The sequence below is a fragment of the Drosophila eugracilis genome, unplaced genomic scaffold, assembly GCF_018153835.1.
Source record: "Drosophila eugracilis isolate 14026-0451.02 unplaced genomic scaffold, ASM1815383v1 contig_367, whole genome shotgun sequence".
NCBI lineage: Eukaryota > Metazoa > Arthropoda > Insecta > Diptera > Drosophilidae > Drosophila > Drosophila eugracilis.
Window position 1 is genome coordinate 2,701,673 of NW_024573224.1, and position 27,007 is coordinate 2,728,679.

At 41.3% G+C, this 27,007-nt stretch overlaps 10 protein-coding genes across 13 annotated transcripts; 6 read left to right on the forward strand and 4 right to left on the reverse strand.

The window, feature by feature from the left end:
- The first annotated feature begins 233 nt into the window (after positions 1 to 233).
- LOC108116506 (mitochondrial thiamine pyrophosphate carrier) lies at positions 234 to 2,807 on the forward strand. The gene is made up of 3 exons (XM_017228441.2): positions 234 to 516; positions 601 to 847; positions 1,274 to 2,807. The coding sequence occupies exon 3, from the start codon at positions 1,376 to 1,378 to the stop codon at positions 2,372 to 2,374; it is 999 nt and encodes a 332-aa protein (XP_017083930.1). The 5' UTR covers positions 234 to 516; positions 601 to 847; positions 1,274 to 1,375; the 3' UTR covers positions 2,375 to 2,807.
- Positions 2,808 to 3,170: 363 nt separating this feature from the next.
- LOC108116512 lies at positions 3,171 to 4,336 on the forward strand. The gene has a single exon (XM_017228448.2). The coding sequence runs from the start codon at positions 3,211 to 3,213 to the stop codon at positions 4,081 to 4,083; it is 873 nt and encodes a 290-aa protein (XP_017083937.2). The 5' UTR covers positions 3,171 to 3,210; the 3' UTR covers positions 4,084 to 4,336.
- LOC108116511 (sorbitol dehydrogenase) lies at positions 4,333 to 6,329 on the reverse strand. Its single transcript, XM_017228447.2, has 6 exons — positions 6,194 to 6,329; positions 6,091 to 6,124; positions 5,062 to 5,531; positions 4,780 to 4,998; positions 4,602 to 4,723; positions 4,333 to 4,542 (listed from the first exon to the last, which is right to left on the reverse strand). Exons 1-6 carry the CDS (start codon positions 6,245 to 6,247, stop codon positions 4,359 to 4,361), a joined length of 1,083 nt encoding a protein of 360 aa, XP_017083936.1. The 5' UTR covers positions 6,248 to 6,329; the 3' UTR covers positions 4,333 to 4,358.
- Positions 6,330 to 7,102: 773 nt separating this feature from the next.
- On the reverse strand, positions 7,103 to 9,932 carry LOC108116525. The gene is made up of 2 exons (XM_017228462.2): positions 9,325 to 9,932; positions 7,103 to 9,151 (listed from the first exon to the last, which is right to left on the reverse strand). The coding sequence occupies exons 1-2, from the start codon at positions 9,469 to 9,471 to the stop codon at positions 8,021 to 8,023; spliced, it is 1,278 nt and encodes a 425-aa protein (XP_017083951.1). The 5' UTR covers positions 9,472 to 9,932; the 3' UTR covers positions 7,103 to 8,020.
- A 294-nt stretch (positions 9,933 to 10,226) lies between these two features.
- On the forward strand, positions 10,227 to 11,727 carry LOC108116524 (alcohol dehydrogenase class-3). The gene is made up of 4 exons (XM_017228461.1): positions 10,227 to 10,333; positions 10,398 to 10,487; positions 10,555 to 11,016; positions 11,070 to 11,727. Exons 1-4 carry the CDS (start codon positions 10,313 to 10,315, stop codon positions 11,634 to 11,636), a joined length of 1,140 nt encoding a protein of 379 aa, XP_017083950.1. The 5' UTR covers positions 10,227 to 10,312; the 3' UTR covers positions 11,637 to 11,727.
- A 378-nt stretch (positions 11,728 to 12,105) lies between these two features.
- On the reverse strand, positions 12,106 to 14,036 carry LOC108116415 (tetraspanin-33). Its single transcript, XM_017228300.2, has 2 exons — positions 13,148 to 14,036; positions 12,106 to 13,025 (listed from the first exon to the last, which is right to left on the reverse strand). The coding sequence occupies exons 1-2, from the start codon at positions 13,698 to 13,700 to the stop codon at positions 12,703 to 12,705; spliced, it is 876 nt and encodes a 291-aa protein (XP_017083789.1). The 5' UTR covers positions 13,701 to 14,036; the 3' UTR covers positions 12,106 to 12,702.
- Positions 14,037 to 14,121: 85 nt separating this feature from the next.
- On the forward strand, positions 14,122 to 19,805 carry LOC108116416 (methionine-R-sulfoxide reductase B1). Of its 4 annotated transcripts, none has more exons than XM_017228304.2 (4): positions 14,122 to 14,300; positions 15,783 to 15,953; positions 16,157 to 16,321; positions 19,214 to 19,805. In XM_017228304.2, the coding sequence occupies exons 2-4, from the start codon at positions 15,842 to 15,844 to the stop codon at positions 19,435 to 19,437; spliced, it is 501 nt and encodes a 166-aa protein (XP_017083793.1). In that variant the 5' UTR covers positions 14,122 to 14,300; positions 15,783 to 15,841; the 3' UTR covers positions 19,438 to 19,805. The 4 variants fall into 4 exon arrangements, with proteins under 4 accessions (XP_017083793.1, XP_017083792.1, XP_017083790.1 ...); XM_017228303.2 differs by lacking the exons at positions 14,122 to 14,300; positions 19,214 to 19,805 and adding exons at positions 14,599 to 14,741; positions 17,335 to 17,730; XM_017228301.2 differs by lacking the exon at positions 14,122 to 14,300 and adding an exon at positions 14,609 to 14,741.
- Positions 19,806 to 19,978: 173 nt separating this feature from the next.
- LOC108116414 (thiamine transporter 1) lies at positions 19,979 to 22,794 on the forward strand. The gene is made up of 5 exons (XM_017228298.2): positions 19,979 to 20,705; positions 20,764 to 20,846; positions 21,270 to 21,571; positions 21,636 to 22,197; positions 22,256 to 22,794. The coding sequence occupies exons 1-5, from the start codon at positions 20,580 to 20,582 to the stop codon at positions 22,515 to 22,517; spliced, it is 1,335 nt and encodes a 444-aa protein (XP_017083787.2). The 5' UTR covers positions 19,979 to 20,579; the 3' UTR covers positions 22,518 to 22,794.
- Positions 22,795 to 23,462: 668 nt separating this feature from the next.
- Positions 23,463 to 25,433, forward strand: LOC108116459 (thiamine transporter 2). Its single transcript, XM_017228388.2, has 5 exons — positions 23,463 to 23,760; positions 23,814 to 24,115; positions 24,179 to 24,519; positions 24,583 to 24,824; positions 24,884 to 25,433. Exons 1-5 carry the CDS (start codon positions 23,552 to 23,554, stop codon positions 25,143 to 25,145), a joined length of 1,356 nt encoding a protein of 451 aa, XP_017083877.1. The 5' UTR covers positions 23,463 to 23,551; the 3' UTR covers positions 25,146 to 25,433.
- Positions 25,331 to 26,943, reverse strand: LOC108116460. Its single transcript, XM_017228389.2, has one exon. The coding sequence runs from the start codon at positions 26,330 to 26,332 to the stop codon at positions 25,499 to 25,501; it is 834 nt and encodes a 277-aa protein (XP_017083878.1). The 5' UTR covers positions 26,333 to 26,943; the 3' UTR covers positions 25,331 to 25,498.
- Positions 26,944 to 27,007: the final 64 nt, after the last annotated feature.

Consider the following 27,007-nt stretch of genomic DNA (forward strand, 5'->3'; position numbering starts at 1 on the left):
TGATTATCTTTAAAATTCATTAAGCCATATAACATTTTTCAAATCTTGAAACTTAAAAACAACATCTAAAACATTTTTAATTCAACTAAAATAAATTAATAGAAATAAAACCTGTTGGAACTACAAACATAGAACTAGCTATTTTAGAGCTACTATCGTTAGCTGTCTCCGATACCCGATAGTTGACATTGCTGTTCGCCATAAGCTCATCACCACCGGCTCGAACAGCTGATTGCGTGCACTTGGCGACGTAACTTGGTTTATTTTTTGTTGTTGTGGAGAGGATTGGATTGGAGAAGAGCGGCTTCGTTCGGGAAAACCAGTTTGTGGAAGTGGCCAACTTGGGCAGCAGCGGATTGGATAGCCGCACAACTGCAACGGCATCTCGGCAGCGCTATTACAAACCTGGCGAAAAGAAAGTTTTGACGCAATCCACGGGCCGCTGCCTGTAATGAAGAAGCGTCGCCGCCGCAGTAACAGCTGCACTCTACCCGCGAACGGACGCATCTGCTCCAGGTGAGATGAAATATACTTGGTCATTATCATCATTCCCAATCTTAAGCGTATTCCCCTACCTTTGTCTCTTTATCTGACCAATAGCATCGGAATTTTGGAACTGGACAACGGTTGGCTGACAACAACGAGAAAACATCGAACAACAAAAGCAGGGAAAAGTGAAATCGCTGATAAACCCGAATACCCCCCGGAGCATTGTCAATCACTGAATGACCGTCTGAACCTGGAATCTATTTTGGGTACTCTGCGAATTGGCGCGCACTTGGGCATAACCAAGATAATAGTGAAGTAATCACAGAGACATCCCCACGCTCCGTTGAGCATGACACTTGTAAGTCCCATCTTCGAATGCACTCACTCCTACTACACACATTTCCTAATTCCTGTCTTCGCATTTTTACACATCAATTTGGCCATCGGGTTGATGAATGTGTAAACAATTCGGAGTTTGCGCCCGGCCGCACCTCTAAAACGCTTTGAATGAAAGCTACAGACAAGCTACACTAAGAGGGATTTCCATAGTCTCTTCTAATCATTTCCCAAAGGTTTTGGCACCTAATTTTTGCTCATTTTTTTTTTGTCAAGATATCCAATTCCAATACCAACCTTAAAATAATCTCATAAATAACTAATTAATTGGCCTGACTATCACTCCCTACATCAAAAAGAAACTGAAAGTCCAGCTTAGTGGTTCCAACTATTGAATTTCGACTGTAATAACGTTGTCTCCGCCCGTCTGGGTTTCTTTATTTTACAGAAATGCCATTGAAGAGTTGGCAGTCGTAGCAATAAAAGTGAAATCCGCACGAGCAAACATACGCACACGTAAAAGCGAAACCAAAGTAGTTCCGACGCAGACATGGCGGTAACCACAGGCTCTACCACCGAGGCAACCGCAACCACAGCTCCCGTCCCACGACGCACACACAGTACCCGGGAGCAGCTCCACCAAATGCTAGCCGGCGGATTGTCGGCGGCCATCACTCGGTCCACCTGTCAACCGCTGGACGTACTCAAGATTCGCTTTCAGCTGCAAGTGGAACCACTTGGCAAGAGCCGCGTTAAGGATGTAGTGGGATCCTTTACCTCCAAGTACACATCCATTGGACAGGCGGTAAAAACTATCTATCGTGAAGAGGGATTGTTGGCCTTCTGGAAGGGTCACAATCCCGCCCAGGTACTAAGCATCATGTACGGCATATGCCAGTTCTGGACATACGAACAGTTAAGCCTGCGGGCCAAGCAAACCAGTTATCTGGCGGATCATCAGCATCTGTCGAACTTCTTGTGTGGAGCTGCTGCCGGAGGAGCAGCGGTGATTATATCAACTCCACTAGATGTGATCCGTACTCGACTTATTGCCCAGGACACTAGCAAGGGATACAGAAACGCAACAAGGGCTGTGTCTGCTATAGTTCGGAATGAGGGTCCACGGGGTATGTACCGTGGTTTATCCTCCGCTCTGCTGCAAATAACGCCGTTGATGGGCACCAACTTCATGGCCTACCGCCTGTTCAGCGACTGGGCTTGCGCCTTTATGGAGGTAAGCGATCGCAGCCAACTGCCCACGTGGACACTCCTGGGACTGGGTGCCTCTTCGGGTATGCTCTCGAAAACGATCGTCTACCCCTTCGATCTTATCAAGAAGAGACTGCAGATTCAGGGCTTTGAGTCTAACCGTCAAACCTTCGGACAAACGCTGCAGTGCCACGGAGTCTGGGATTGTTTGCGGCTGACCGTGCGCCAGGAGGGCGTTAGGGGCTTGTACAAGGGCGTGGCCCCCACACTCCTCAAGTCAAGCATGACGACAGCCCTGTACTTTAGCATTTACGATAAGCTCAAGCAGGTGCGCTTCTAGGTCGGGCTTGGAGTCGGGGTTAATGGCAGCTCGAATCCATTGTGCGCCCATACAGAATCTACACTGTATTTTCTATTTTTATACATATTTACCGCAGCGCGTAAATAATATTAAGACTTAGACTAACTGTTGATTAGTTTTCGGTTATGCGTACGGGTTTTTTGTTTATCTTAGACCAATCGACTTGGTCGGTGCTTTAATACACACAAAAATTATCAGCGCACCAGTTAAGTTATATCTTTATATATATATTTATGTAAATTCTAGTTTATTTAGTTTATTATCCGACCAAAAGCTACACGCTCTTCAGCCACACTCAAAACATTATTTAAGATGCAAACGAAAACGACTGCAATGGAATCTAATTTGCTGTTCAATCATTTTTATTAAACTTAAATATTCAGGGAATTTAATAAAACTTGACTACATCACAGAGTTTAAATAGTTATTAAAATGAAACGAATTCCTTATTTTAAGATTTTTAATTTGGAATTAAAAGAAATATAATAGTTTACAGGAAATTGAATCATGTATTTCTTAGTTAACAATAATAAGGGTAACTTTTAAATATTTCCACATTTCGAATCAAAAATGTTTAATAAAACGGTTTCCTTTCCCATTTTTGTTAATGATAAACAGTTCTTATTAACAAAATTATCAAAAGATGTTATGGGAAACGATGTTAAAATCTAAACGTAAACAATGTTATGAAAAGCTTACTGAAAGCTTTTTCTGTTGTGAAATTTAGCGGGAGTCATACAACGTTACCGTATAAATACAACTGTATCTTTTTGGACATTAAAATAGTTACCTGAGCTGTGTCACACCTGGAGAAAATGACTCTGGTGCAGACCTTTTGTGCCGACCATAACGACATTCAATGGCTCTTATGGCTTCCACCAGAAACGACAGAGATGTTAAAATCAACCACAGGGGCAAGGTTTATTTTCGAAGGGCCACAGGTGGTAGCGTTTCACTTTGTCACAAACCGACACCGAGACGATCTGAACAAGTGGATAAAGCTGCTCGATGAAGTGGCACAGGAATACGCCGGACGAATTTTATTTGGCCTGCGAGATATTGCCAACATAGGAGAGTTTAATTCAAACCTTAATCCCGATGATTTTGGCACCTACCGAAAGGGGTTGCCTCCGCGGATCTACGGTAAGGATTCTGAAGGCCGAGTCTACGACATGCACAAGCTGGTCAGTGCCAAGTATCTGAAAGAGTTTTGTGACCAACTGTTGGCGGACCAGCTTTTCCGCGCCGTCATCCTGGCGGCCACTCCTTCGCAGGATTCTAAGCCAATGAACTACTTTGATCTTAGGGGGGAGCGCAGTTGTGATATGCTTGTAATGCTCTATGATCCCGCCTGCTATTATTGGCCCATCCAGAAAAGAATGCTTCGAAAACTGATCAGGCTTCTGGCCAACGAAGATTTGCTAATTTTGATTGTGGACAAGGCGAATAATTACTTAGGTGTGGGCTTCACCCGCTGGCTGCAGATGGTCAATTGCCATGGTTCTACCATCTTCACCACGCCACGTCGCGATGGTTGGGACATCAAGCTGACGACGCGAATGGAGAGCACACGTGGATACTTGCGATACATTGCCCAGAACAGGCAGCCGGAATTAATTGACTTTGATGCCGAAGGAGAACCCAGAGCGCCAGAGGAATCCCTCGAGTACATCCAGTATTTGTTTTAGATCTTAGCAGTCTACTATTGTGATTCATTTATAAAAAAAGAGGACTCTTAAAGCCGAGTAGTTTGATTAATCAATACTACTCCCTTCAAAATATTTATCTTAATTATGAAAGTGCCTGAATATGACTTCCATACATGTAAAAAGTGAAATTATCTTTAGAAAAATATAAAAAGTCGATAACGTGCAAAGTTCGAAAACGTTCCAAGACACAGAAAACGTTTTACCTAGTATCAAAATCAACACGCACTATTTGGTTTAAAGATAAGAGTGTATATTTAGAACTTGGTTGGATTGTTGGCGTCCCTCGGCTGGACGTGGATCATGACCTTGATAGCACCACCAGTGCCGAGGCGGGAGGTCTCAAAAGCCTGAGCCGTCTCCGAGATGTCGAAGTGGTGCGTCACAAGACGCTTAACATTCACCTTGCCCGAAGCCACCAAAGCCAAAGCAGCGGCATAGCTGTGAATTGGGTGTAATCAGTAGTTGAATTTGACCCCTGAGTCCTACTGATAACTTACTCATTGCAGTAGCGGAAGACGCCACGGATGTCGATCTCACGCGCCAAGGCATTGATCAGCGGCAGCTTGACCTCTGAAGCTCCCATGCCCACCACTACCACTACTCCACCGGAGCGAGTGGCCTAAAAAAAGGAAACATATTAGATAAGAGTAAAGAAATAATTGGTTATCCACATACGAAGATGGCCAGGCGGGCGCTGCTCTCGGCTCCACAGCAATCGATGGCTTTGTCCGGCACCTCGCTCATTGTTTCATGAACCACCTTTACAGTTTCTTCGGCAGACTGATCCCGCTGTAGAAGTAGTGTATGGGTGGCGCCCAGCTCCTTGGCCACATCCAATCGCTGCTGCACCAAATCGGTGATAAGAATCTCAGAAGCGCCCATGGCTTGGGCAGCCTAGGTAGAAAATATATTCAGTTTACTTCCTTATTTTTGTGACCAACTAATTTCTTTTCTTACCAGCAAGGTGACTAAACCAATTGGACCAGCACCCAGGATGAGCACCTTGGAGCCCAGACCAACTCCTGCGCGACGGCAGGCGTGAACTCCTACCGACAGGGGTTCGAGGAGTGCTCCCTCCTCCATGCTGACATGATCTGGCAGCTTGAAACAGAAGTCAGCGGCATGTTTGTAGTACCTCGTCAGATTACCATCATAGGGAGGAGTGGCACAGAAGACCATGCCCGCGCACAGGTTGTAACGTCCCTGCTTGCAGTGATCACAGTAGCGGCAGGGAACACCCGGCTCAATGGCCACCCGGTCGCCCACTTTCAAGTTGGTCACATTCTTGCCCAGTTTGGCCACCACTCCAGCTGCCTCGTGACCAATGATCATCGGCTTGGTAAGCACAAAGTCACCGATCCGTCCGTGTGCCAGATAGTGGACATCCGAACCGCAGATGCCCACACTGTCCATGGCCAAGAGAACCTCTAAAAAGATAAGTTTAATATATTTTAGGTATAATATTAATCAAATGTATCATACATATATAAATTATATTTAAATTTAACATTTTCAGAAATTAAATTACTAACAATTACTAAGGAAAAAATTAAATTCAAATTAAACTCTGATAAAAAAACTGATAAAAAACCAGCCAAACCCACTTACTTATCAATATGTATAAAAATTTATTATTTGAGCTATCAGTTTGATTTATAAAATGGGATATAAATTCAATATTTAATTATTATTACATTTACTGTGTTACCTTATCTCAAAAGCACCTTCATTAAGTAGTTATCACTTTTTGATTCACTATTAATAATTAATATATTCAGAATAATAATATAAAGCCGTCATAAATTGGTGAAGTTTGATTATTTGTTTTGATATATTTTGCATTTGATTTTGATTTTAGTTTTTCTATAAAAATAAACGTTAAAAAATGTATATACAGCTCCTACAAAATACTTCCTTACAACATTTTAAACTTAAACCAGCAAAAATGAAATTAAAACTATTTTTTGCAGTGTACGAATTTCTTACCATCGTCGGCAATTTCTGGAATCGGACGTTGCTCCTGCAGGAAGTGAATTATTAGTTGGCAAACATTTGTCAGTTGCCTAATTTAGTTCCGGCTTCGACTTACCAGTCGCAGGTCCTCGATTCCGTGGAGAACTGCTGTCAAATTATCTGTTGCCATGATTACTTCCGTTTTAAGTTTTCCGTAGCACGTCCGTCCGCTTTGAAAGCCGATTTAGAACTGAATTCAGTATCCGATCCGTTTGATATGCTGCGCTGGCAAGTCAGTTTTTATGATGTGGTGTACTATGCATATATATACGGTATATATTTAAATTTGCCTATTTACGTACGTGTGTGTGGTTGTTTTCCCCGACCGGTATACAGTTATAATCGGTTATATTGTCTATGAGATATGGAAGCTAAGAACGGTTATTATTGCACTCCATTTGCCACTTACGATATTCGCTGGAATATCGTAATTTGTATCACTATTGGGCTAATGAATTATAGTAATTATCAAGTTAGACGAGCCCCTTTTTCGTTCCTTTTATTTACTCTGGCCTGTAATTTGTTGCTTAGGCCTCATCTTCATGCGAACAGCTGTTTTGTATTTACCCCCTGAATGCTTGTTTACACATTTTGTGTGGGCGTCTCGCCGGCAAAAACAAAACTAAAGGAAAAAGCTCTCCATCTCTCTCTTGTACTCTCCCTTTCCAAGTGTTTTTGCTTACATACACTTAGAATATTTCGTAAGCTTTTAGAACTGCTGGGAGATTTCATACACTTTCTACAAGAAACTAAAAGTTAAACCAAGAAATTAAAAACATAGAAATTCTATAAAAATGTATATATAGTTTTTAAAGTTTTTTAGTAATTCACGATTTTTTTAGTGTACAACCCATTACGTTATCACTTGATTTATAAGTTTGCGCTGCTCGAAGTTAATTGAAGAGGAAATATGTACAAATATTTATGCAAATAACAGAATAAGTATCAATTCGCATATTTGAGAAAGCAATAAGAGGCTATCTGGTTTGTTTGTGTTTGCTATAGTAGTTTTATTGGCTTTATTTCTCTGGCTAATATATTCATTTCAATAAGTGTTTGATATTCGGGTTCTTAACATATAGAATTTCTATTTTAAAAACGTTTGCTTATATAAGTATGTATATATGTATGTATATATTTGTGGCTTTGCTGCGGTTTTTTATTGACGTAGAAATAAAAAATGTTTGCTTAAAACTAAGAAAAAGTTTTCATCACGTCAACTGCGCATTTAAATTGGCTTTCTTACTTGGTTTTTTAGTTCACTTTTGAAGATAAATGCATAATCTGTAAATGCTATATGTTTCATATACGGCTTTAAATTTGGCTTTGAGTTAGAAAGGAAAGCAAAGTTTCAAAGTTGCTGGCAGGTGCCCAACTACAACAGTTAACTGTTTTTTTTGTTTATAACCTTGCTAAATATCAAAAATAATTGTAGATGGATTAGTTTGTAATTTGGCAAAAAATCAAATTAGATTGCAGGATTACTTGTATCTCTGAAGGGGCTTCCCCAAAGCGTAGTTCAGACAAAACATTAATGTACATCAATTACAGATAAATATGTGGATTTAAACTATTGAGCAATTCTTTTTTCACTGACATTTGCAAGGTTATATTTGTTTCGGTCATCCGAAAGTTTTCCTTGTGTTTTTAGACGCTGTGCGAGTGTTAGATCTCTAGTAACTTAAATGCTAGGCTTTCTAGGGTTTGGATTATTTTCTGGCTTCGATATCTATATAGTGTATTTCCGTTCTCTAAAGCTGCAATTGCAGACATACGATTATGTCGATGTGAAAGGAACAAATTTGGCCAAAGGAAACTTAATGTGTCGATCTGCGAATGTAATTACGTTTTTTTTATATCACACTTATGGTCGAAACGAAACTGTGGCCAGGACTCACACATCCTACATGGAGAGTTCCTGGCGCGGTTTGTTGATGTGCAGCCGCTGAGGATCCTGCGGCGCTACACAGATATCGGTTAGGATGACCACCTCATAGGGACTGCAGTCGGGCATCCGAAGGAATCCGCATAGCCAGCCATAGAAACCCTTCTCGATATCCGTGATGTCATTTACCCAGCTGCTGTACTGCAGACTCAGTTGTCTCAGTCCCGAGTAGATTCCCAATCCGAAGGTGCAGAGCACGATAGCCAAAGGATAGGCCACGAATAGCAACGGCGTCACCAGGATCTTGTGCAGGTACGTCCTTTCCTCGCAGTAATAGTTAAACATGTTGTACCAGGTGAGTGTTCCAATGTAGAAGGAGTACACCGCCGAGATGACAGTCACAAATGGCAGGCAAAAAAGCGAGATCAGAAGGATGTGGAGGCCAGTACCACAGCTACAGGTGCAGCACAGATTGCCACCCTTCTGCGAATCACTGGCCATCGCATGGGCATTCAGCTGCTCCAGCTCTTCGCGACTAATGTTGATCTGTAGGTCCACGGACTGGCCTTTTTTGCGGCCCCGCTTTATGGTGCCCGTCATGGTCAGGTAATTGCCGCCACCTTCCTTGCGCGTCTGATATCCTCGCTCCAGACTTTGGTCATAGTTGTTCAAGACACTCGTCTCTCCCGACTCCAGGTCCTCGTAGTTTGCTATCTCCGGCGAGGAACGCTGATTGCGCCCTTGACCAGGCAGATCACTTGTCCGGATGTTGACCCGTTTCTTGGAGGATGACCGATTGCTAAGGCAATCCTGTGATTTGCTTAACTTGGCGTCCAGGCTGCTCTCCGAATAGCAACAGCTGCTGGGCGTCACTGTGCTGCTCTCATGGCGCTGTGAAGTGGACTTGGTACCCTGCGATATGGACTCAAAATTTTGTAGCTCGTTGAGATTACTATTCGATCGGGCCGATTTCTGACTGTGCTGCGTGGAACTAGCCGAATGGGTACTGGCCAAGGTGTCGTGAGCATTGGGAACACCCAGTTCTCCGGGCAATTGCGGAAGCGGCTGCTTGTTTTTGATAATCAACTTGGACTTGCGGAGCTCCTCCTCGAGACCAGGATTCGAAGGCGACAACTTGGGACGATTTTGCTAAGGTAAGATAAAGAACCAAAGTTAAATTTTAACGAAATGTAATTATATATACAACATGGATCAATAGTGTTAATACGGATAATTTGAAAATACTTAGCAGTATTTCGGCTTTCTAAGAGTATATAATCACACTGTTGATCCATTTTGGGGTATATTATTCCATTTCGCACCTGCACACTGACGATGTGGTCCACATAGTTCTGTTTTTTAGCCTCCGACTTCGTTTGTTGACGTTTCCGGGGCGGAATAAAAACAGGGCGTTCCTTGCTTCCCGTGCTGGTATCTCCGCCCAAGCCGCTTGACCCCTTGCCAACCATTTTCCGGTTTTACTTCGAAGTCTTGGCACAAAAAACTACATTACATTCCTTAAAAAATAACTAATTTTTTCTGCTTTGTGACGTTACTTAACGCCTAGTAATGCAAAAAATGCACTTCCGGCCTTTGTCGCTTCGCGGCTGTGTTGTTATTGATTTTTCCTGGCTTTCTGGCACGTCCTTGTGCCGATTTTGCGTTCATTGGCGTTTTTTGGGGGCTGCTGTTGCTGCATTTTGGGTTGGGCGGCAATGTTTACAAAAAATTTGGCGCCTGCGCGGGCATTAAGTTTTACTTAAAACTGCAGTTAATCTAGCCGCAGTAAATGCAAGCTTATAAAGTTTACGTTATTAAATATAATAAATAAAATGCCAAAAAATAATTAAGAATTTGTTTCTTCCAGAATTTTTAATGTCTTCAATATTTTGTAACGGTTTAAAGAAAAACGGTTAAAAATTTCAACTGAAACAGCTGACTTCACAAAGCGAACTTGGCTGCGCTTTTACATAAATTAGGTAAGACCAGACATTTTTATTTTGGTCAGTTTTGAGTAATTTTTAGCGGTATTAATCAATTTAAATTTCAAACAGAAGATATTAATTTATTTTGTGAAAATATGCTACAAAACAAAATATTTTGCAAGATAATAAGTTTTTAATTTTGAATCTTTACTAATTCGCGTTTTAAACGGTATAAACTAAACCAGGTGAGCTTTCCGGGTTATGTCATCGATCGCTATCTGGTCACACTACTGCCGCCCGGTTTCCCGCCTCCTCTTCATTATCGTCATTCGTTCTCCATTCGCCAATTGGATCTTGTCGCTAAACTTTCCACTAAACTACTAAAATGTCTGCTACCGAGGGCAAAGTAAGTGCACCAACGAGAATATTAATTAGCAAAAACATACCCTGGCTATCAATTACATTTCTAGGTAATCACATGCAAGGCTGCCGTTGCGTGGGAGGCAAAGAAGCCGCTGTCCATTGAGGATATTGAAGTAGCGCCGCCCAAGGCACATGAGGTTAGTCGAAAAGTCCACTCCAGATAATAACAGATGATAAGGTTAAATAACCTCATCTCTTATTAAGGTTCGCATCAAGATCACAGGCACGGGCGTCTGTCACACGGATGCCTTCACTCTGAGTGGTGCCGATCCGGAGGGTCTGTTCCCATCGGTCCTGGGCCACGAGGGCGCTGGAATCGTTGAGAGCGTCGGCGAGGGAGTAACTAACTTCAAGGCCGGCGATCATGTCATCGCACTATACATTCCTCAGTGTAACGAGTGCAAATTCTGCAAGAGCGGCAAGACGAATCTCTGCCAAAAGATCCGACTGACCCAGGGAGCTGGACTCATGCCCGATGGCACCTCCCGTCTCAGCTGCAAGGGCCAACAGCTATTCCATTTTATGGGCACATCTACCTTTGCCGAATACACGGTAGTGGCTGATATTTCACTGACCAAGATTAATGAGAAGGCGCCTTTGGAAAAGGTCTGCTTGCTGGGCTGCGGAATATCCACGGGCTATGGAGCTGCCCTTAACACAGCTAAGGTGGGTTTATTATGAGCCCTCTTCATCACTGGCTTATAAACTCCTCGTTCCAGGTGGAACCCGGCAGTACCTGCGCTGTTTGGGGTTTGGGAGCCGTTGGCTTGGCCGTGGGATTGGGCTGCAAGAAGGCAGGCGCTGGAAAGATCTACGGCATCGATATCAATCCCGACAAGTTTGAATTGGCCAAGAAGTTTGGCTTCACCGACTTCGTCAACCCCAAGGATGTGGCCGACAAGGGACCCATTCAGAATTACCTCATTGACTTGACCGATGGCGGATTTGATTACACCTTTGAATGCATTGGTAATGTGAACACCATGCGCTCCGCTTTGGAGGCCACCCACAAGGGATGGGGCACCTCGGTGGTGATCGGAGTAGCCGGAGCTGGTCAGGAAATCTCCACTCGACCTTTCCAATTGGTCGTGGGTCGCGTGTGGAAGGGATCTGCCTTCGGTGGCTGGCGCTCCGTATCGGATGTGCCTAAACTGGTGGAGGACTATCTGAATAAGGATCTGCTGGTGGACGAGTTCATTACCCACGAATTACCGCTGTCGAAAATCAATGAGGCTTTTGACTTGATGCACAAGGGGGAGAGCATTCGCTCCATCATCAAGTACTGAAGATAAAGTTGTTTGTTTTATTTTCACTTTTTATACCAGCTGGCTGTTGCTTGCGATTGCGTAGAATAATAAACACCGATTGTATATGTAATACTATCTTCTTAGGGGGTCCGATTCCTCTTATGCTTTTAGCTTCATAATTGCTTGGATTTTCTTATCTGCGTTGGCCTATTATTGCTGTAGGTATCAAAGTTCGACTACTTTGAATTTTTCTAGATTGATTCCAGTATTTCGCAACTGTGGTCGATATTGATAAAGCTATTCATCGACCCAAGGTATACTAATAGCCGGACATCCTCTAAAGCACCGAAAAACATTTGCATGTAGCTCAGCCGTGATGTGTTAGTTAGATAGTAAGAACAAAACAAGTTTTGACAAACTAATTAGAGAATTAGTTTGGGACAACAAAATGTAAGTTTAAGAACATTTTCCCTAGATTTAGATAGATAGATAGATAAAAATACACATGTCAGCATTACACATATAGAATGTCTGTATTTGTATAATACGCATTACAACAGGGTTTGCAGACAAACTCGCGCGCAGATACTTAAAAATGCTAATAAGTCTAGTATTTTGTTGTGTTTAACAAACGTGCATGCAGTTTTGGTTTCGTCGGTTTATATAAATCTAATTTTAAATGCATATTTCTTACGAAACTTGCTAACTTATATACAAGTGTCTTTTAAATAGTACGATATTGCATACATATACGAGTAAAAGTTTAGATTTGTTCGACTTTACTTGTGACTATGATTTAAGCTGTCTTTAAAAACATACATAAACATATAATGGGCAGTACAACTATATTCGAGTATAAATATATTACTTAATCCTAGACGAGTATAAATACTATTGCAAGACTTTTGGGACATTAGAACTTGAATCGATCAAAAACACAAGAGATTGTATATAGAGAGCTATGGATTATTCTAGGTGTTGGATTCGGTTTGAAACTATTTGAGCATGGGCAGGACCAGAATAGTCCGCCTCACATCCGCGAATTGTAGTAAGGGTCATCTTCGCAGGGTGGATATCCGTAAAGGTACGGATGGTGGCATTGCACTCACGACCAGCGTGATTTCTGCAGGTCGATCTGTCCCTCCAAGGTCTTGGCCAAATAGATGACAAACAGCTGCAGCAGGGCTATGCCCAGGGCCACGCCGGCAATCACATACAAATTACGCTCCACCCAGACTCGGACAATTTCAATGCAACCGCTGGTCCAGATGCGTTTGCTGGCAGCGGCCACCGATTGTTCCTGAACTCCGTATCCACACATGATGTTAACCAGGCCGGAGCTGATGTCGGTGGCATTTATGCAGCAACTATAGGGCACACCGCACCTTTCCACCGAGGGTGAGGAGCAGTTAAAGTACTCGTTCTTGCCTGTTAATGAAAAATGTTATCAATTTCATGGCAAAAGATTATAGTCAAAGTACATCATGCTATAAATTGCATTCGTTAAAGAAACATTAGCTGTGAAATGGTTTTCAGATTCTACTACTCACTCCAATCTTGGTAGCCGGCGTTGCTAAGACCGCAGCACTTGAACTCCTGCTGGGCAAAGTCAATGAAGTTCTGCAGGTCGGAATCTTCGCGGTATGAGTGGATAATCTTGTCTGTAAATTGGTATTCGAGGAACGAGTTCATATACTGCGGGAACACAAAGCAGATGATGGCAAGCGACATTTCGAGAATAAAGAAAAGCAGCAGGCACATGGAGTAAAGCTTTAGTAGCCATGTATTCTCTCGCAGTGCCCCCAAACAGCCAGCAAAGCTGACAGTGAAGACGATAACCCCTGCGATGATCATTACGAGGGAGATATTAAAAATCACATCGTAGACCGTGTCCAATCTTAGCCATCCATTGCCGTCCTTTAGTTTTTCCATGAAGGCATAAACGCCGATGGCTAGGAGCAGGCCGCCAAAGAGCCAGAAGAGGAAGTTCAACAGGAAGATCATGTACTTGACACATGATGAGACATAGCTGAAGTGGTGTGGGTAGGACGATATCCGGGGGTGCATATAGTTGCCTCCCTGATGGTATCTGTGGTTGCTCATGGCCTCGGGAATTCGAGAGTTACTCTTATCAGTCGATTATTTGGTTGAGTATCACTTTTCGTGGGCTTTTTGTCTTCCTGGTTTTCTCCACACAACTTTTTGTTGACGCCCACTTTGCGTGTGGTCTTTTTTTTCCGGCCTGCCCTGGCGTTTAGCGCATGTTACTAAAGGCGTCAATTCGGTGTCTTTCCAACCCTGGTGCTTCTCTGAAGCTTCTAGGATTATTTATTCCACTTTCTTAAAATTTAATACTGATAAGCAATTTTATGGAGCCCCCAAAAAATAACAAAGTGCCTAGCGTTGCCAGACGGCAGTTCAACTTTGCAATGATTGGCAAGGCAGGCAAGCAGCTGTCTATATGACCCTATTGCAGTGACGTGAAAATACCTAACTTCTATGTACAACTCGATTGGCAACGCGAAACAGCCAGGTGTTTGATTTTTCATGTGCAGCTGTTTTTCAAGCAGCTTTTTTGTATTAGTTTTTAGTTTTCCACCGCTGCGTAACATTGCGACGCACGCTTGTTGTTAGCTTGTCAAGCATTCATAAACAAAAGGCCAAAAATAGAAGTGAAGCTCCATTTCTGGCGCTATTCAGCAGGTGAGCACTTTTCCAGCGGGCTAAGAAACCCAAGGACGCACCATTTTAGTGTGGGAAAAGTTGTGTTTTATTTTTTTCTCGTTCTCTGGTGACATTGAAGAAGAATTGCGAGCGAATTTTCCCTAATTGAGCAGTGACTTTCTCTCTATGTAAAGCGCTTTCTCCCTAGCAAATCGTAAATCAGGCAAAAGACAAACCAAACGAAAATAGAACGGAAAAATAAGAAATAAAGACGGAAGTGGCAGCGCGCGGATTGCATAAATATTAGTTTGCGTGGGTGCTCTAGTAAAAACATTGAAATCTCTTATTGTATATGTATTTATTGTTGTTGATTAAATAACCAAGTGCAGTTCTCAATTGAATTTGGCTACAGAATGTTTGCACTTTCTCGCCACGCACTGCGGCGCACTAGAATTTTCACCATTAACCGCCTTTTTTCAGGTGAGTTACAGGTAACAAAAATCATCTATTATACAAAATACCTGTGGGTGTGTCGCGCTTTCCATCCAAATAAAAGAAAAACAATCGATTGGCCATTGGCCATGCTAATTTTAGCCACAATTTCTAGTTCAAATCGCCGCCTGACAATCGCATTCACATTCACATTCTTTATGAACGCAATTTCCCCAGCTATTTTCAGACATTTGCTCGAAATTAATTCATTGTCTTCAATTGCCCGCGACACACTTGGCTGATTTTCCTATTGTTGCACTTCGGGAAAAACCCAAAAATAAAAGGTGACTACCCCATCCGCCTCCTCCGCCGACTTTCCTCTATTTTCTTTTCGTCCGTTTACTTTGGGCGCCACTTCGTTTAATTGCCGGCTGCCAGCATAAAAAATGGAAAAACTATTTTTGGCCCAATGCGTTTCTGTTTCTCCACTCCATTTGATAGCCGCCGCACTTAACAAATCTGTTTACACCTTCAACAATTAGCAATAATGTTTGTATACAAAATTTTGTATTACTAATTCGACGGATGCACAGCTCCACTTTGGAATTTGGAGTTCGCCATGTGTTGGGGGTCTTCGAAATCCACGATGACTTTCTATGATTTCCTATGATGAGTTAAGACCAATGAATATGGGTTAAAGGGTAAAGGTATGGCAATGCCATTTTCTACACTTAAACGGGGTTATAAAGCCAAGTTATTTTCATCTCGTTTATGGCTCAAAGCGCCTATTTAACAAAACACCATGATTAGGGGATTTTAGAAACATTTCTCGCCACTCATTGCCGATAGTCAAAAGCACCTGTTTCTTATCACTAGAGAGAGCCAAAAAATATGGCATTTAAAATCAGTAAGATTTTAGTTTAAAGTCCCTCTGATAAGTTGAGAGATTATAGAGGGAAATCTTACAGAAGCTTGGCAACCAGAAATCTCATCCACAACAATTACTCGGTTTGCATTACCCAACTGGTGGTGAACTGAACGGCACACATAACTCAACCGCAAACTAAATACCGAAGTATCGAATTTCAGATTCACGTCAAGACAGCGACAATCCGGCAAAGAGGTACTCCGGCCAAACGACAACAACAATGGATAACAAGAGCGAGAAGGTTACGGTGAACAAGGAGGAGCTGCGCAAGCGCCTGACCCCGATGCAATATCAGGTTACACAGGAGGCGGGCACGGAGCGACCCTTCACAGGTGGGGGTTTCCTTTCTGGATATGGAGTTATTATGACATGTTCAAGACATATTTATTGTTCAAGTCTGGCTTTAATCCTTCAAAAAGATCATAACTATCATCAGATCTATTGCCTTAATAAGATAGTCAATCCAATCATTCTAGAATCCTGATATTTCCAAGAATGATTACTAATATATTATGTTTACCATCCCTTCCCACAGGTTGCTACAACAAACACTACGAGAAGGGAATCTACCAGTGCATCGTTTGCCACCAGGACTTGTTCAGCTCGGACACCAAATACGACTCCGGATGCGGATGGCCGGCCTTCAATGATGTCCTCGACAAGGGCAAGGTCACATTGCATCGCGACGCCAGCATACCAGGTGCGTACCGCCCATGCGGCCCACTTCCCGGCCAGCTAGTCACTATTTGGCCTAGACATTGTTCGGCACTATTAGCTGTTCTTTTTTTCTTTCTTTTTTTCAACTGCAAACCGTTTTGAGTTTTGTTTTTTATTTGAGTTGCTGTTTCGTTGCCGCACCCAAAAAGTTGAGAATGAGTTTTGCGTTTCAAATTAGGAGACAATAATAAAAAAACCTAGACTGTAGGAAAACATGCATAGTTATCATGTGTAAATAAGAGCGATCATAAAACTAAGAAAGTAAGCAAATATTTACTACGTTTATAAAGAAACCTTGATTATGATAGAAGAGGCAACTAAATGCATTTGAGATAGGAAGATTCTAGACGTTAATTCCATTTTAATATTTTTATAAGGTCTTCTGCTTCACATTCTAAAGTATCATTTAACTTAAAAGATAGAATAATTTTTCTAATATTTTTGAATTAAACTAAAACTTATAAACGTAGTAAAAATGTAGGCAAGAAATCATAAGAAATTGTGAAATAACTCATTTGTAATCTGTGCTGTTATTTGTTTGCCTTGTTTGTTGTTATGTTTTAGCTTTGTTTGTTTGTTGATCTTGAACTTGAACTCGACTTTAAGCTATACCCATTGACCAGAGTTCACTGTAGTTGTGCCGTTGGCTGTTGGCCGTTGCCTTGCCGTTGTTGTTTTACTGTCTACCGTCTTGTGGCGGTTATTGTGATTTGTGATGAGTGTTCCTGCTGCCGTTGCAGCAACTGAATGTGCAACAAAGCGAGAAGGAGCGACTAAAATTAATTCCTAACCGAGTATTGTGTTCTCTTATCCCCCTCTTCTATCCCGCCTGACTTTCTCAAAATTTCTTTCTTTTTGAAAAACGAAAAAAAAAATAATAACCAAACACACAAACACACACAAAAACGAATTTCATTTCGTCTAAAAACCGAATATCACCATCGAGTATCACTGTTAAACCGATTAAACCAACAGTAGTCATTTCGAAAACGCTAGGCATGGTGCGCACCGAGGTGCGATGCTCCCGATGCTCCGCCCACATGGGCCACGTCTTCGATGATGGACCGCCGCCCAAGCATCGCCGCTTCTGCATCAACTCCGCGTCCATTGATTTCGTGAAGAGTGCGACGCCATCGAAGGCTGATCCACCAACGGCCTCGTCCAAGAAATAATGACCGATATCTGCCTGCAACAATATGGAAGTATTACATCTGGAGGAGATGGAGGAGATGCCCTATATAGACCTGGGAGAAATACTCTAACACATTGATCCAAATAGCACTTCTCAGCGGGTCTCTAAGGAGCTTAATGCCTCACACAAAATGATATTTGGCTATTTTATAGGAGTTTATTATGCAAAAATGTTTAGAAACACAAAAAAACAAAACAAAGCTTGAACGATGTTTGGAAATGTATTACGGAACGAGGAGTGAGAGAATAGTATTATAGATCAGTCCAAGATCCCATTTACCTAACTTTTCTTTCACTTTTTCATCTCTAAGTCTACTCTGTTTCGGTTTCAAATCCCCAATATATATATATATTATATACTGTCGGATGGTGGAATATTTAGGAATTTTGTACAAGTTTATGAAAGTTTTGTAAAAGGAATAATGATTCTTTCAGTTTATGCACTCTTTTTCGGTTTACTCTCATCTTTCACTTCTATAGAACCAACTCTACTTCTCTAAACTGTCTTCTTCTTTGGCATTCACCATCGTAATATGAGGAATTATTATATGTTAATAAACAAAACTTAACATACTTCGTAGCAGTTTACATGTTTAACAAGAATTTATGTTTGCGCAAGGTTACAAAAATGTATTAAGGATCAGCTTGTAGGGTTTCTATATTTGGTTTTTAATTTGTATTTCGCTTAAATGTAATTTTTCATCTATAATTTCGGTTTTAAGTCCACAAAAAAAATGGGAAACATTTGAGCTTTTTTCATACTTCCATTTTCGATCATTTTCCAAGGTCTTCTGGCTGTATTTTCCGGCCAGTGTATGTATGTATGTGTGTTGTGCTTTTATTTTTAAATATTTTCGCATCTGTATTTTATTTGCCGGTGTTGTAATTTGGTTATATTTATGATTTTGTTTATAATTTTTATGTTTTTGCTTCTATACTCATGCTAAATGATTTTTTGGATAACATAACTCGAATACCCTAACCAACATTATGCCCATAAACTATATAGAGTGTTTTAAGCAAACCGAATAATGTGTATTTTCGTATATTTTCTATTTCTCTTTTTTTAACTCGCTTCCAAAACAAAAAAAAAAAACAAAACAAAAACTATATGTAAACATTATTTGGGGGTTTGTTTTGCTAACAAAAAACACAAAACAAAACACTTAACAACTCATTGCTGAAATTGTAACACTCAAAAAACCATGACACATGAAATGCTTAATTAACCGAAATATTATATGTACGCCAAATCACTCGAAAATCGATCATTATTTCTGAATCATCATTTATGTGATTTCATTTCATAAATATTTTCCAACTGCCGCCATCCATTGTTATTTATCGCTCTCTCTCTTTGCTGCACCTCCTCTTTCGCCTTGTTCTTCGCTCTCTGATTTGCACTCCCATTTATTTGCCGTTATATCTTCGCTCTTTCTGTGTTCTTCTTTCCACTGCTTTTCATTTTTCACCCATTTTGCAATCAATTTTCTATTTCTGTATGATTTGTTTACAACAAAAACGTTTGAATTAACCTTGCAAAACGATCCGAAAAAAAAAATCAAAAATATTGTAAAAACAAAAACAAATTGTAAATCAAATGCGCCGCAAAATGAAAAACCTAAAAAAAAAAACAACCAATATCCAATTAATCCCACAAAATGGCAAAATACAAACTAAATAGGGGGCAATATTTTACTACTAATCGCACATCCAGAACGCATACGCACCGAGGTCCGCTGTGCCCGCTGCAACGCTCACATGGGCCACGTCTTCGAGGATGGCCCAAAACCCACCCGCAAGCGCTACTGCATCAATTCCGCGTCCATTGAGTTCGTGAGCGCCGATCCGGCTACCTCCACCCCGCCCGTTGCCACGCCCACCTCGGCACCCATTGCCCAGCAGTGAGTGGAAACCGTGGAGAACAACCTCCCACACCCCTTCCCAAGATCAACCAAACATCAGAACGGAAGAGCGGAAAAGCCGAAAACCTCAGTGTCTCGTTGCTGTTAAGAATTTTTCTACGTGTACTTTCTAACTTTCCGCAAAAATGTGGCCAATTTTAGCTCGTAGTCAGTCAAATCAGTCAAATCAACTCCCTCTCCCCCTAAATTATACATGTGTGCCCCTCTGTTGGTGTAAATAGCTAATGTTTTGCCTCTAAATTTGTTTGTTAATTTATACAAAATACCGAATACCGAATACTCTGTAACACATTGAACACATAACTAATTTTAAACTGAGCGCGCTAAATAAACGTGTGTTTTTTACAATAACATGATGTTTTAAAATTTTATTGTTTAGCATAAAATTCTTTCAAAAGTAGTTATTTTTAAAAAAATAATTAAAATAAATTTATTAAAAACTAAAATATAAACTTTGTCACTATTGCTTTGAGCATGAGTGTAATATAGCTACCAGGTGAGAACAGCTGAGTGGCGTTGCCAACCATTGCGTTGTTTTCGTTTTGCGAACAGATGCTGCGTCGCAGTTGTTGTTGCCGTGACGTAACGGCCGGCAACGCAAAAACATGAAATCGAATTTATTTATGGCTCGATTTTATGATTTTAATTGTCGCGGCCATATAAGGTAGAATAAATGTTTATGAAACTAAAAGTGTTGTGCTGGCGACAAATCGATAACAGCGAATGGATTGGAAAAGCGATCATTCGGTTTTAAGTGCTCAACACGTGTGTAGGGTGTCTGGAGAACTTTCTAACTGACCCACCTGTGACTTTCAAAATAAAAACACAAGGTGTCATAGCCCGCATTATAAATTCGCAATTATCTAACAGCGATTTCTGTGTAAATATAACAAGGCTGGCACTTCGAAGTGATAATTTGGGATACGCGTAGTCCAAAGATTAGATTGAGCCCACGACAACGGCAACGACCATGGCCTGATACACCAGATTGCCCGTGATTCTAGACAATATATTGAGCTCCACCTGTCCAGATGCAGAAACCCAGCTAACCGCACTTGATTTCAACGTTCTACGTAAGAGCGTTACGTTAGGCATTACGTCAGTGGCCGTTATACAATTACGAAGATGAAGGAATGGTTGAAGATTTCCTGTCTCCTTTGCGTCTTCGGCTTTATCCGTGAGATCCGTCCGTCTGAACCTTACGTCACGGAGTATCTGCTGGGTCCATGGCGAAATATTTCGTATGAGCAGGTTAGTGAAGGTCTACTAATTATCCGTTCTATATAATATGACTTTGTTTTTATTCCAGCTAACGCAAGAGGTTTATCCAGTTGGAACATATTCCTATCTGGTGCAGTTGGTCTTTGTTTTCCTTATAACAGATTTTTTGAGGTAATTATAGGGGTGTGTTGATCATCATTATTTGAAAGCATGTTTCAGTAGTTTTCATTTCAAATTAAAAGAAAATGTATTTCTTTAATGACATGCGAGTTTAATCATAAAATTGCATTTGCAAATAACTTTAACAAAAAATGTAATCGAGTCATAAATAATTGTGATTGCAATTTAACCTTCTACAAAGTCAAACTTTTGACTTTATTTGCCAAAAATTTTAATGAGGCAGCAAAACGTATTTGTAATGTAAAACCAGTCGCAATGATAAGCAATCATAAAATATATGACAAAGCTAATACTGGAACAGTCCTTCAAATATTATAATTTGGTTAGATAGTGAGTCTAGAAAGTTTTGGAAAATTCATTACCTTACATCACTAAATACTTATTAAATATATTAATTTTAACTTATCGAATTAGGTACAAACCCCTGATCATTACTATTGGAGCAACTGGTGTGATAATATGGAGCATGCTCATTTGGACGACCAGTCTGGTGTCGCTGCAGATCCTAGAGTTCTTCTACGGCACTTATATGGCCGCCGAAGTGGCCTACTATACCTACATCTATGCCAAAGTGGACAAGAAGTACTACCCCAGAGTAACCTCACACACCCGAGCAGCCATGTTTGCAGGCAAACTGGTTTCCGGGATCACTTCTCAACTCATGCTCTATCTGGAGCTGATGAATTATAAAGAGCTTAACTATATAACGCTGGGCAGTAAGTTTGATGCGTATCTTGATATAATGGCAGGAAAACTAAATTTAAAAATATTTTTTCACAGCTCAAATAATAGCCATGCTTTGGGCCTTCGGCTTGCCTCGCGTGGACAGAAGCCTTTACTTTCATCGTCAGCAGTTACCCGTAGCGGATTCGCATACCCAATTACCCGGCGAAGGCAACCTGGAGGTGGAGGAACAGCAGCCAGAGCGTAATGCAAGACAACCAGGGGCAGTGGGTCTTCTGTGGCTTCACTTCCGAAACGCATACACCAATCCACGAGTAGTTCAATGGAGTCTGTGGTATGCCATTGGACTGGCTGGTTACCTGCAGGTCATTTCCTACGTACAGGTTCTGTGGAAAGTGATCGAACCAAAACCGCTTATAGCCTGGAACGGAGCAGTGGACGCAGTATTGACAGCACTGGCTGCTTTGAGTGCTTTGGGCGCTGGATACTTGCATACTGGTCGTCTTAAACCGCGAACATCTCTCCTAATCCTGGCCTTTTTGTCCGCCGTGGAGGGAGGTTGTGTTCTTATCTGCTGCTGGACAAAAGATATCTACTGGTCCTATGCTGGATTCGTACTCTTCGGTGCCCTTTACGGCTTCACCATCACGGTGGCCAGGTAAGCAGTTTGACCTAGAAGAGTAGACCACATTTTAACTGCATTTTAATATTTTTAGTGCTGAGGTGGCCCGAAATCTGCAGGAGGAAAGCTTCGGATTGGTCTTTGGTGTGAATACATTTGTGGCCCTCCTTTTCCAGTCGCTCTTAACCATGATGTTTGTCACCAAAACGGGCTTTGAGCTTGATCCCGTGGGACAGTACACGGCATATGCATTCTACTTTATTGGCGTCGGTGTGCTGTACCTTATATCCGTGCTGGTTGAGTGCATGGCGTTCCGCGGCACCAACAGCGAGAAGCTGGAAAATTCTCTGGATTGATTCCCGAAGCATTTACAATGTACTTAAAGTCGCCGGTTGCCAAGCACAACTGTTACTTAAGAAGGACATGTTCCTATGGATGAAATACTATTTGATGGTATTCTTGCGATTGTATTCCCGGAATAGTTAAGCCATCGATTAAACTGCAATCTTCTGCGGTGTTATTATTATTTAGGGCAGATTTCCAATTATAGAGCGCACAATCAGTCTCAAGTGGTACGAAATAAAGATACCTAGTTTTGATAGAATCACTCCTTCACTAATAGACGATTACCAAAGTTAAAGGCGTTTAATTTATATGGTGGCATTATGGACGATTAGTCCTGATAACTTTTGATTATTATTTATGGTATTTGTCATGTAAACTTCCACAAATGTTTGCAACTACTAGAGGTCAATATTCGGTTAAGTTTGATTTAAAAAATATTAAAACTGAAATTCTTGCACGCAAAAACAACAAAGCAACATTTTTATGAATGGAATTCCCTTCACAGTTGATAATCAACCCGGAACCGTTTCGTTTCAATTTATAAATCAGCTATCGTTGATTATTAACTTATCAGTGTTGATATTTTGCATTAATAGATTGCAAAGAAAACATTAATAAACAAATCGAGATTTTAAGACTCGCTGAGAAGTTCACTGCAAGATACACTTTAGTGCCTTGTTAATAGCCTAATTAGTTGATAATTTGTATGGCCAACTTGGGAACCCCATTGGTAGAGAGTATCTGAATCGAGATCGTGACCATGTGTAAGCGGAAACTTCCCTGATTTCCCAGCACTTCTCCGCAGCGCTCGTCATCAGAAAGTCGGAGAGTACTTGGATCGTAAATCGCGAATGGGCTAGCGCTGATTACAAACGTCGAAGGTAAATCTCTATACTCGGGGCTAGCCTGCTAACCCCTCGGAAGAATGTGCAATTATTATAATAGCTGGTCGAAGCTCCACGCTGCCAGACACACATATAGCCATTGCTCGGTCGTTGGTTGGGGTAAATATTGCGATTAGACTTAAGCCAACAGCCGTGACGGGATGGAGTCTTGGCTAAAGATATCGTGTGTGCTCTGCATATTCGGATTCCTTCGGGAATTAAAGCCTTCAGAGCCCTATCACGCGGAGATCCTGATGGGCGAATGGTATCATGTAACGCAGGACGAGGTCAACCGATCTGTCTACCCGGTGGGCACCTACTCCTACCTGGCACTTTTAATCTTTGTCTTCCTTATAACGGACTTACTGAGGTATACTACCATAAATACAATCTTTATTGGCCAAAATAGCCTTATGTTTGCAGATACAAGCCCGTGATCATAGCAAATGCTATTACGGGAATCTGTATCTGGGGAACTTTGATATGGACTACTACTTTGAGAGGCCTTCAGACGGTGGAGGTGTTCTATGGCTTTTACCAGGCGGGCGAGGTGGCCTACTATTCGTACATCTACGCTAAGGTGGATAAACAATACTATCCTAGGGTGACTTCACATACCCGGGCAGCAATGTTTATTGGTAAATTGGTAGCTGGACTCCTCGCCCAACTGGTGATCGGAATGCGATGGATGAACTACAAGCAACTGTTTTACATCTCCGCGGGCAGTGAGTTCCCACTAATCTCAGAGATTAGCAATTCAGTTAATTACTGAACCCATTTTCCCACAGCTCAAGTTGTGGCGCTAGTTTGGGCCTTCGGTTTGCCGAAGGTGGAAAAGAGTTTGTACTTCCATAATCGAACTGAAGCCATACAAGATGAAAGCAAATCAGATGATAGAGGCTTGGAGAAGGGTTCACAAAACAATCCAAATGAAGCGGAACCAAAAACAACGCCAAGTCCAAGTAAGAAAATCAAACCGTGGCAGCTTCTGTGGTCGCATTTCCGTAGTGCCTATACCAATCCCTTGGTTATACAATGGAGTTTATGGTATGCTATATGTCTGTCCGGATTTCTACAAATCACAACCTATATGCAGGTGGTTTGGAAGTCCTTTGAAAATGAACCAACGGTAAACAGCAATGCAAGCTTTATGCCCAGATTTAAAATAAAACCCTTGAACTTTACTTTAAAGATTGCTTGGAATGGAGCTGTGGACGTTGCCCTGACGCTTCTGAGTGCAGTCTTCGCCCTCCTCGCCGGATACTTCCATGCTGGACGTTTGAAGACCAGGAGCAGCCTGCTCTCGATGGCTCTGCTATCGATACTTGAAGGTTGTTGCATACTTCTTTCTTGCTGGACCGAAAATATATACCTATCCTACCTCGGTTATGTGCTTTATGGAGGTTTATTCGCTTTTTCTATAACGGTGGCCAGGTAAATTACCCTACACATTATATTCAATAGATATTAGAAAATCTGTGAATCCATTTTAGTTCGGAATTGGCCAGTAGTTTAATAGAAGACAGTTTCGCCCTGGTTTTCGGTTTCAACACATTTGTGGGTCTTATCCTACAGTGCATCTTGACGTTTGTTGTTGTCTCGGAGAAAGTCAATCTTAACCTAGACGTTTTTCAGCAGTTTACAGTCTACGCCTTCTATTTTATAATTATAGGAGTGGTTTATTTTATTGCTGTTCTGATGCAATATCTGTGGTCGTGTTCGGCGAAACCAAAAACAATTCAAGATGAAAACTAATCAACAATTTTAGTTAAATGGAGATAAATAATATTATGAATATTTGTAATGGTTATAGCAAAAATCTGAACTAGTTCCTAATTAAGAAAATAATCGTTTTAATATCATTTGTTTTCGATTTTAAATCCCAAATATTTCCAAATGTAAACCACTAAAATATCGTAAATATTAATTTTATTATAAATTTTATTTTGGTGTGAAATGAAATGAAGTACTTATTCCTAATCACAGTGTACCATGTACATCATATGGCCACCAAAAACATAATAAAGTTATCAAACTTGATGATGAATGCAGTCATTCTTAATTCAACATTCATAAATCACTGTACGATACAAAAATCTATAGCTAAGCTAGCAGAATTCGGTCCGATCTCCACCATTACGGAGAACTGCCAAAACCCGCCAGGTCATCGACTCATAGAGCATCTCGATCTTGTCCACCAACTCTTGGTCGCTGTGCCAAACATCATACAATACAGCACGGAACTCGCTGACATTCTTGGGTGCTTGATTCTGGATTCTTGGCTGGATAATGGCCATTAATTGCTCAAGAAGATTAAGGTCACTGCAGACGGTGACCTCGGGACCCATCAGAGAGTCTAGAAATATCTCTTTTGGCGGTGACGATTCGTCCACGAACTTAAGATCGTCCATATTGAAAATGTTACGCCAGTCACGGACTGTCCAATCCTGATGAGCGGTGGCCCAGGCCAATCTTTTCATTTTGGCCTCTTCGCTGAGGACAAGAGTGTCATATTTTTTTGGGGACGTTGATCCACTTCGTTGTTGTGTGTTCTTAGAACGAATCTCGCTGATCCTGCGCTGTAATGTCCTGCGACTGATCTCTATACCATGGCTGGCTAGCTCCCGCTGGACATCGATTGAGGTGAAGTGCGGATTATTACTTAGCATCTGTTCGACAAGTTTGCGGTTTTCCAGGACCTTCGGTCTGCCTACGTCGCGTTTCTTATCTTCCTCTTGAACACTCACAGGCACTGTTAATTTTGTTGTTTTTTGTTTTTGTGGCAATCTCAATGTGGCTGTCTTTCCTTCGAGCAGTTCACACTCCCTGATGCAGCTCACCACGCTCTCCACGTCGCACTCTAGGATCTGCGCTATCTCCTCGCAGCTATTGGAACCCTTTAGTGCCTTTACAATACTTCTTACTTCTGGAGCCAGAACCATTTTGGTATGTTGTTTTCACTTCGAGTTTCACAATCTTAATGCTAGAATTTTAAGTCTCTATCAAGGGTTTTATGCACCTCGCAGGTAAAAGTTTTTGTACCGATTTTGTCGTTAGTCTGGGACCTTACTTTTATGGCGAGCAAGCTGCAATTAAACAGGATTACGGCGTCATTTCAGGTAAATACCTTCAGTTGGCGTCCCTTTTTGTTATTGGCGGCCATTCCGTTATTCGCCTTTGGCAGGGTTGCCAGCCCTTGTTTTAAGGGAGGAATTTCAAATCTCAGGATCAGCTGTTCAGAGATATACAAGCACTAAGTGAACTGCGCAGTACCTTTTGAAAACTAAAACTTTAAAAAAGTTGACTATTTTTAAATTAATTAATTTTGTTTCCGTTTATATATAACAATAACCGTTCATTCTTAAGTATCGATCAATGCCCATAGTAAAAAAGTCCTCAAAAACTCGTTTCTAGAAAGTATTGGTTATGCTAATACTGCAAGACTTGAGCAATTATTTAGATTTCATTTAAAAGGGGCATATAGAATATACTATTCCTATAACTAATTGATCTTTACTCAAAGCCAGTTTATGGGCTAATAATCTAAAAAACTGACCAAGAATACGATCTGAAATAAAAACCACTGTGAAATCCATTTATCTTCAAACCCAATTACG